At 43.1% G+C, this 9,932-nt stretch overlaps 1 protein-coding gene across 3 annotated transcripts in view; it reads left to right on the top strand.

The window, feature by feature from the left end:
• The first annotated feature begins 1,425 nt into the window (after nucleotides 1–1,425).
• Nucleotides 1,426–9,932, top strand: part of strip2 (striatin interacting protein 2) — a 45,892-nt gene continuing 37,385 nt past the window's right edge. For 2 of the 3 annotated variants that reach the window (XM_008300587.1, XM_008300586.1), the window contains exons 1-2: nucleotides 1,426–1,532; nucleotides 6,934–7,003. In XM_008300587.1, the coding sequence (XP_008298809.1) occupies nucleotides 1,512–1,532; nucleotides 6,934–7,003 (91 nt within the window). In that variant the 5' untranslated portion in view covers nucleotides 1,426–1,511. Of the gene's footprint in view, nucleotides 1,623–6,933; nucleotides 7,004–9,932 lie in introns of all 3 variants that reach the window. The other variant, XM_008300585.1, reaches the window with a different exon arrangement.

Genomic DNA, 9,932 nt, shown 5'->3' with positions numbered 1-9,932 from the left:
CCTGTGATTTCAGTAGCTATTGTTTGTAAATTCAGAAAACAGGGACATCTGCAAATTAATGCTAAATTCTTTAGAAAAAATTGTTAAATACGGTTTAAAAATTTTTTTTAAAATAAAAATAATGTTACAGTGAATGCACTATATTGGAAATGCTAACGTGCAGATGGAGAATCATAGACCAGAAATCACAGGTCACTAATGAATCACACATCTGTGACTCATGAAGGTGATGACGTTGGTTCCTGAAGGACTTGGTGAAGGTGGAGGACATGTTGATGGACAGGATCATGTTCTGAGACGACACGTTCGTCCAGAGCATTTCACAGATGTTTAATGGCCGACATATGTGGAGAGAATGCAGGCTGCAGTATCAGCTGCTTCACTGCATAGTTGTGCCGACATGAAGACGTCTGATGTCTTGTTGAAACCTGCAGGTGATGGTGGTGGATGAACTCTGGCTGTGAAGGGTTCACGTCAATATCGTTGGGTGTTGAGATTGCTGTCAATGAAATCCAGATTTGCTCTCTGTCCATGGTAAATCCATGCATATACCATCACTCCTCCGCCTCGATGTTGACGCCTGCCATCTTCTCTGTACAGCTAGAAACGAGATTAATCCGTCGTCCATCTTGCTGGTGTCCATCAAGCTTGACCGGTCGTCGCCTGGAGCCAATTATAACCGCTGTCAGAGCAAGGCCTCGGGCTTTCCTCGAACGATTCCTCGCAGTTTGAGCAGATATTCTCTCGTTGTGCAGACCAACAGCTTCATCAGAAGTCTGCGTAGTCGACTGATTCAGCAGACGGATGAGGCGGATGTGATGATCGTGGCCTCGAGTGGCGACACGCGGTCGGTCGGCCGTGACATGAGATGACATATAAATGGAGTGGAGGACATTCAACAGCATTCAACTGTAGCATTGTGTCATTTAAATAAGGCCTTTTATTGACATGTATCAATGAATCCAGTCAAACTATTTTATCTTTAACTTGACTAATGGCTGAGAATTGAACTGTTAGATCACTTTGTGGTTGGTTAACTTGAACCCTTTTCCAACCACAGCAGTACAAATTAGATTTAGAAGTTTTTCTCCAGTTGAGGAAGGAAAACAATCTGCTCATGCATCTGGTTTCAGTGCAGAAAAAAAACACAGTATGCTGCAGAAAATGGGCTTATTGTGTTCAGCAGTTGTTTGGGAATGAAGTGTTTTGAGTCCTGGCACACCTTCAGCCTCCACGTGAGGACCCTGACATGGTTTTGGCTTCCTGCTGTCAGCTGATGCTCCTCTCCGCTGCCTCTAACCCCGCCCTCTCGGGGCGCGCTGGGACAGCGAATCAAACAGATTGGGGGAGTATCAGCAGCGGCAGCAGCAGCAGCAGGAGGAGGAGGAGGAGGAGGAGGAGGAGATCCTCAACTTGGCTCTCCGGAGTCGGCGCTCCTCCCGGCGCGGTGCAGTCTCAGCTCTCCACCGGACCCGGTATGAGGAGCCAGTGAGCCGCGGCCACCGTCAACCATGCAGGCGGAGGACATGGAGGTACCTATCATTAATAACCTTAACGATAACGGCGACAGACAGAGGCCGAAAGGGAAAGATGTGTTCAAGGAGCAGCAGAAGGAGTCGGAGGTAAATCCGAGAGGCGTTCGCGGTGCCACGGGAGCGCACCGGAGGGGTGTGTGTGTGTGTGTGTGTGTCCGCATATATATATATCTATCTATGTGTGTGTGTTGTTGTTGCTGGGGAGCTTTCGGATCAGCTCAATGTCCTCTTCATGCACCGAGTCCATGTCTGGGCTCCAGAGCATGCAGCAGCAGCAGCAGCAGCAGGGACTCATGCAGGCAGACAGCGAGGTGTTATTTTGGCAGCCGGCTCCTATAAATAACCAGCAGCAGTAATCCTACAGCGGAGAATGCAGGTGGTGAAATGTGACTGCTGCTGTCAGGACCACAGCAAACAGATCAGGATTTCACATTAATGCAGGATTCATGTCTCACTGTTCTCTCTGTCCTCACAGTGTCCTTTGACATTTGGACCTGCATTTAACCAAGACTTCACTCAGATCAAACCCATTTTTGATATTTTACTGGTTTTTGAATGCTTTTGATTGAAGCTCCACAAATGCATTTAATGTCTTTGGTAATGTGTTAGTTTGGGTTTGGGGCTGAGTGAAAGAATAAACTGATAATGAAAACAAGCTTTTCATGACTTAGAACCTGCAGCATTTTCTGTAGAGCAATGGGTTTTTCAAGGACAACATCTGAGAGCTGGAGGGATTATTAGATTTGCACATTAAAAAGACACTTAACCAGCAACTATTTTGAGAATTAACACTATTTTTTTAGCTAAAAATTAAAGGATTTGTTGTTTTTTTGCTGTTTTTTTAACACTGTTATTTGAATAAACCAAGCAGTTTGAAGATTTTCTAAAATAATCCAAAAATTAATCTGAATAAGTCAGTTCCTTTTATGCGATCAGAAACAGTCCCACAGGTGCAGCTGACAAGCAGATTTTATGCCATTTTTAAGAGTGTTTGGAGTCAGCTTTTGAAATATGGACCTGCAAGCAGGAGTCTCTTCTGCTTTTCTAAACATTTGGCTTGTGCCGAGTCGTACAACCGTCTCTTCTGGCGCCGTGCAGCTATAATTCATCCTCCTCATGAAAAAATTACAAGGAGATGGGGGTTCATTCCTGGGGTGGCTCAGCTCTCGGAGATGATCGGGGCCCTTTCATTGTGCTTTGAAAGAGCACGCTGAATGGTTTGGAGGGAATTGGAGCATATTCATCTCGGATTCTGGGACGGAGGAGGGGGTTGGTGACGGCGTGGTGGCTGAATGACGCGGACTTTAAAGGCGTCAAAGCCATGTGTTGATGCCGTCCGGCCTTCTCCGCCGTTTGTCCTTCCGCTGAGTGAAGTTAACCTCAAACCCGATTCAGTCGTGTGTGTGAATTGTTGGCCATTTGTGCCGGCCGGAGTCAGTCATCTGTTGTCCGGGCGGCATATGTCGGTTAGGAGTGGGGGGGTGGTCGGCGTTGACACTGTGCCCAGTGTTTGCACTGCTGATGTGGTGCAGAGAGCAGAAGCTGTGCCAGGCTGGAGCGGGGACGGCTTTCGTTATCAGCTGGCGGCAGATTTGGAGGGAGAGTCGGGCGAACGGGGCTGGATGAGAAAACAAAGGGGTGAAGAGAGGAAGGATTGTGTGTTGGTGCTCCAAGGAATTAGACAAAAAAAAGGGTTTGGACTAGAAGAGTCACTTTGGGTTTAGGGATGCCAGTTCTCCTGCAGGACGAGGCTTTCCTCTTTGATGACTGATCAGCCGTTTATCCAGAGAGAATATCAAACAATCCCTGCTTCTGTCTTTGCAGAAGTGCAGGGTTTGATGTTGCAAACTGAAAAGCTTTGCTTTCAATCTGCTGTTGAAGATTAAAAGTTCAAGTTTTTAGCCTAGAAATCGTCTCCTTATGGTGTCTGTTAGATGCTAGAAAACATCCTTACTGCCTTGAACCTGCAGCATAACAGTCTCATGGATTCAGACTTCCTGAAACTAAACGAATCAATCCTGTCAGCTTTTTCATTTTATTCTTCCTCTTCAGAATCGGTTCAAACATGTTTTTTTTCTGAATGACTCCATTGTTCCAGCTTGTGTTGGTGTGTATTACAATGTTTGTGAGCTGCAGCGAGGGAAGAGGGGCAAGAAGCACATCATAGATCTAAACAATGTAGATTTTAGGGGATAAATCAATTAATGGAGAGACATTTTAAAGGTGTAAAGTAGAAGCTATTAGGATGTGTAGGTGTTTATTTCTGTCATCAAGTTGAGGTACATTCAGAGATGTTGGAAACTAACTTGAAACCAAACAATAAGGACTGTATGTGTTCCTGTGTTTCCATGCCAGTGTTTTCATCTGTTTGCTTCTCTCCTGCTCTCTGTGCTCACATGTTCTGCATTTTAAAACAGCTGATTTCCCCAAAAAGCTGTTCTCATTACATATTTTTGCTGTTTCTGTGGTCGAACAACAGAGCGAGTATAAAATAGAGATTGAAATGTGATCCACCAGCGGTCGCTTCAGAGCTGTTTGCAAGCTGCAGCTCTGCAGAGCTCGAGTCGTGGTTTTATGAAGAAGAAATCAAAGGAAAGTCTCATAGATGGATTCATGTCTTTGAGCTGTTTTGTTCAGTGCTGTCAGTCATGGATGCAGAGAGAGTCTTCTTCCTGAAGCTGGTGTGGACAGCAGCAGCTAAAACAGGACCAAAACAAGCAGTTATGAAGCGATGAATGAACCAATCTTTGCAGTATTTTGATCTGCAAAAAGAGATATGAGAAACTTTTAATGAATTTGCTCTAAAAGGACACACTGTATGACCTTTAAAACTCCTGAACACACATTTTCTCAGTGAGATTTTAATATGATCAACGAGGTCATTGACTCTTTTTTTATGCTAAAGCCGAAGCAGTTCTCGTGTTACATTTTGTGTTTGTCCTCTGTTTGACCTCTTTTCACTGGTCTCAACTGAGTGGGCCTCAGCTGGGAGAAAGGAGGCGTCACATACTTGAGGGCATCAGTTAGAGTTTAGTGGAGTCAAAATGACACTTGTGAGGGTTTTTTTTGGTTATGTTGCTGTTAATCATAGAAAAAAAGCAACGACACATGAGTCAATAATGAGGAATGAATGCTAACACTGATAATATCCCACAACAAGCTCCTGTATATCTGAGGTTGTAACCTTTTATTGCTATTGATCACATGCTGTCTAAAAGCTGAATTTGTAACGATGCACTGCACCGCTCGGCCACCCCAAACTTTCATCTCCTCCGTGCGCTGTGGTTTACTTCATAGTGATTTGTAGAGTTTCTAACAGGTTGTGAAGGTGAAGCTCCTGGCCACAGACCCGCAGGCCTTCTTCATCTCCACTCTGAGTAATAAGAAGTAATTTTCCTCAATCATCGGCGCTCCCCAGTGGTTTTCATTTCCTGGTTTACAAGTGCAGTAACGACATCAAATGGCATTACAGCAGCTCGCTGTCATAAACAAACTGCCGGCCGACGTCCTGCATGCTCCGCTTCATGCTGACTTGGTTGCAGCAGGTATTTATAGGAGACGGTTACATGGCAGCACACGGAGTTATTTAACCAGGAAAGCTGACTCAGAGAGAACATCCTTATTTACAGTCCTGGGCCGGCCCCCGGGGCAGTCTTCACGGGGTTAAACACAGCTCACATCCGTCCCTCGAAGCTTTCCTGGTGCTGTTGGGACTGTTTCTAAATTCACATTAGCATGAAATGAATATTTAATAATCCCTTTGGGGAAATTTGAGCTCACAACCCCCCCACTAAAAAGATAGAAATCTTCCAGTCCCAAGGCCGTTGCTCCTCTTTGTCCCAGGTAGTGATCAAATACACGTTTCACCTTTGCTATCATGATACTGTTTGTCATTCCCATACATGAACCCCCCCCTTTTTTAGATGGCTGCCCATGCATGTACCAGAAAACACTGTTGTTTGTATGGCTTTATGCTATCTATCGTACAGAGGTCTTTTGTCGAGTTTTGATTGTTGAATCAGTTTAACAAAAAAAAAGGCTGAAATTCTCTGATTCCTGCTTCGTAAAGTCAACTGAATGTCTTTGGATTGCGGACGATAATTGATGTTTGGAACCAACATACTTTTTAAATAAAAATCTTGGTGTCAAGATTCAGAATAGCAACAAACACTATAATTTGTTGAATTGCCTGTAAAAGAGGGAAATCTTCTGAGACGATTAGTGGACATTGGTACCAGAGCTCTCATTTATAAGGATTACGTACCTTCAGTTCAATGCAACCAAGCTGCAACTACAGCTCATGTAAACTGTCTGTTGGTAAAAGTGGCGAAATCATTGAAGACCATTGGGCTTAATTTTGCGTAACTCATCAATCTATTATGGATTGATTATGCTGCTGAAGAAAATTGTTAAAAATTGCATGTTTCAAACCTCACGTGCGGTGAATATTGAACTTAAATTAAAAACAATATCTTGCAAATCAAATCTAAATATCTGTCAGTAAAATCCCAGTTGTTCTGCCCGACTTGTAACGTTTTCATTGCGTCTTAGTTTCTGTCTCATGTTGTGATCATATGTACTCTTTTCCAAGCGAATAGTTTGTTTTACAGCACTGAGAATGTGAGCGTTTGCATGAATCTGCCTGCTTGTGTGTGTGTTGGTGGGTATACCATCACATGCTTTTCAAAACCCACTCAAAATCCATCTTATTTTTGCTTTGCCGTCAGGCTAAAGTCAAGGTTTGCTGCCTTTTTGTGAATGAAGAGTTGAAGATTTTCGATGTGTGCAACCTTGATTTCACTGCTTGCAGCCGGTGAGTGTGTGGATAGAAACTAGATGTGAGCAGTCCGTCTCATGGGCATGTGCTAATCACAGGGTGAGGCTAAAGTCAGAGCCACGAGAGGCCTTCTACCTGGAAACAGCAGCTAATCTGCTCTGAAATGGGGCCATGTTGACGGTGCATCGCTGCTGCTCGTTACGACCCCGGACTGCTTTGCCAGAGAGAGCCTCCTGTCACTGTTCAATTAGCCTGATTAAAGCTGTAGCTGTCTGCGCCCGTAGAGAGCACCTGTAATTGTAAGTGGCTCTGCATAAGAGGATCTGAGAGAGAAAAAAAAAAAGTAAATGACTGATCAGTGCCGCCTGGAAATCCAGCAGCCGGTAATAACATCGAAAAACACACATGATGCTGCGAAACGAGCGAGAGGAGTGTTTGTGTGGGTAAAGTGTGTACGCGTGTGGCTGCACATGGAGTGTAGAGTAGTGGTAGGTGTTTGTAATGCATGAATCGCCTGTGGTGTGTTTGTGTTTGTTTCTATGTGGGTGTCAGGACATCTGTGATTCGCTGGCTTCAGGTTCATACTATAATGTGTGCTAATGTGTGTTTTGGTCTTCACAGAGCTCCATGGAGTCTCCGAACCTGGAGTTTGAGTACGGAGACACGGACACACTCACCGCTGAGCTTTCAGGTGAGACTGACTACATGATAAACCTGCAGAAACCTCAGACTTTCCCTTTTAAGTCCATATGCATGCACCCCATTTGCTGTTGAACGTGTCCCTTTTGCACACACTTTCATTTTTTTGTTTTTAACCCTCTGAGTGGGTGTTTTTGGCCTTTTTTTCCCCTCACTGTGGACTTACTTTCACTGCAATATGAAGTCCTGCAACTCTATGCAAACAGTGCAACCCCGGCTACAAAGAGCAATAAGTCAGAAATGTCATATGTGCAGTATGATGTAATGTGATAAATCAGAAAATAAGACAAAAATCAAAGTTGTGATAGTTCATTTATTAATTACACAAAAGTTGAAAAAAACAGGAAATCAACATGTACAACATTTTTCCAAGTGCCCACAGGTGGTACCAGTACAGTGCTGCCCACGTAATGTCATACTGCTTTGTACAATATCCCGTTTATAATCATAAAATCATAAAACGTCCTGAATAATTTCCTGTATAACCTATAGTAAAACAGCCCGTTTCTTGTCACAGAATAATGTCTAATCCTGGTTTTTGTCATAACAAAATTCCCCAAAATTGATTCCAGGAGTAACTTTTGCCCATTTAAAGTCACGGTCGGCCATTCGTTACGCTCACGGGCCGAGCATCAGTCATGCGTGGCAGATCATCACACCCCGGTCAGCCACGGAAGGCAATGTCTTTGTTTGTTTATTCATTACCTGCTCACCTGAGATCTATTTCACTGAGTTATTCACACACGGGCTGTTATAGGCCATGTAGATGGTGCTGGTCCAATACATAGACTAGTTTTCACAGCCAAACTCGCCGCCATCTTGAAGCCTGCTTATTGGAATATCCCGGATACAGTCATAATTCCATCCTGGACCAAGGGTATGATAATAAACGGGAAACAGTTTACTAGGAAAAAAAATAAAAATAAAATTCTGCATACTGTAGATTTTTACTAATTGCAGTTTTACAACTTCTGTAAACCATCTAGTTTTAATCCTACTCTGCATATCAGCTTCAGAAAGATATTTCACCATGTTGAATCGCAACTTGCTTGTGCCATGCTGTATTTTTATTTTATTACTTTTCATTAGTATGCTGCCTATTATTTAATTTATTTGCTCTCATTTTTTGTGTTTTTCATTTCATTTGTTTCTGCACTTGTCTTAAATGTCTTATGTGCTCTGTGTAAACGAAAAATAAATTTTTGTCACGTGGCAGTCAGGTGCAATTGAATCACCGATGGCTTTAAAGCTGTGAGAAGGACTTTTGAAAAAATAAATAAATAAAAAAAAATCAATATGTTCATAGCAAATGGTTAATTTTTGAGAATTTTTTAAAAGGAGTTATGTAGAATCAAAAAATTTGGATGAAGTATCACACCTGTAAGCTTCCATTTGGATTATTCTCCTAACAGAAAGGCATGATCCCCGTGATAAGTTAAAGGGACAATTACTTCTGAATTTACAGTTTCTAGCACTGATAAATGATGGAATTTTGGCATTTAAAAAAAATGTAACATGTCAAACCGGCTGCCAGGTTTTGAGGTTCAGAGGGTTCATTTCAAGCAAAGTCAGACTTCCAAGAAAGAAATGATGAGCAGTTGTTACAGGTAGACTTCACCCACAGAATTCCTGCATTAATACAGCTGCTTCTTCCTCACATACAGATCACAGTGTGCTGCTGCTGCTCATGAATTTCTTCTGCTGTTTTACGTTACACCAGAAAAGGACAATAAGCTCACACGTGGCTGAAGGCACAAAACAGAATCTTTTGGCGATGACATGTTTTCCACACACACAGAGAGCATCGTGTGACTAATGTAATGAGTAATCGTAAACACTGTGATTATATATCGCAGAATCATCCCAGCATCTGTTTATCTGGTAACAGCTTGTATGTGACTCACAGACTGATTATTAAATGCCAAGAGATGCGTAAAAAAAAAAAAAAAAAAGTAACAGAATTCAATCACGCTGATGGATGTTTCTGATTGGACGCTGACACAGTTCAAGTGTGTGATCTAGATTTCTCTCCAGCTCCATTTGTTTTCTCACATCTAACTGAAACGTTCAATAACAGCCCCGATTCAGAGTCAAAGCGATCGTCCTCCTGGTGGATGGCACACTTCTGCCGGTTTGCCAAAAGTGTTAGTCACACTGGCGAAGACACACAAACAGTCGGGCAGCCGCAGCAGCTTTCCAGCGACAGCTCCTTGGGGTTGAGGAATGACGACTGCTCCGAGAACAGGAGGAGACGCACAACAGTGTGACGAATCATTGGACTGCACATGAAACAGATGAGATCTGCGCTGACGGAGACAGGAGCTCAGAGTCTGTCTGTTCGGTTTTTTGTAGGCCGCGTTTCGCTGTTGTTCTTTGTTGTTCTGTTGCAACTGCTGGGTTTCATCAAAGTCCTCGCCACTCAGCAGCCATCTTGGTAACGCCCCTGGGCAGATATAACGAGCTAACAAGACCAGATCTCTATCTATGTTTATTGACAGAGAGCCATAACGAGACAGTGCCTACAAACAGTTTCCCCTTTTATTGCTTTTTAACACTGAATCGTGCTAATTGGGCTTTTTGGACAAGAATTTGCCAAAAAAAGACTCTTTGATGCCGAAGTGAAAACGGATTTCTGCGAAGTAATGTCAATTATTTAAAAATATTAAATGTAAAATAAGTGGTTACAGCCAATCGGTGTGAGAAATGACACAGTTAGTTAAATTAAGAACGTCTGAGTGCAGTGATTGTGGTATGAAGACACCTCTATGTGGAAGGTCCAGTCACTGCTGAATCAGTGCTTCTGGCTGTAACTACACAGTGAAGGCAAAAGAACACTCGAAGCAACTCTGCACAAGTCAGGGGATGGATACAAGATTTTCGTGTCACTGAGCGTCCCTTGGAGAACGATTCAATCCCTCATT

This window comes from Stegastes partitus, unplaced genomic scaffold, assembly GCF_000690725.1.
Source record: "Stegastes partitus isolate 25-593 unplaced genomic scaffold, Stegastes_partitus-1.0.2 Scaffold1562, whole genome shotgun sequence".
NCBI classification, from domain to species: domain Eukaryota; kingdom Metazoa; phylum Chordata; class Actinopteri; family Pomacentridae; genus Stegastes; species Stegastes partitus.
This window is presented reverse-complemented; position numbering and strand designations above follow the sequence as displayed.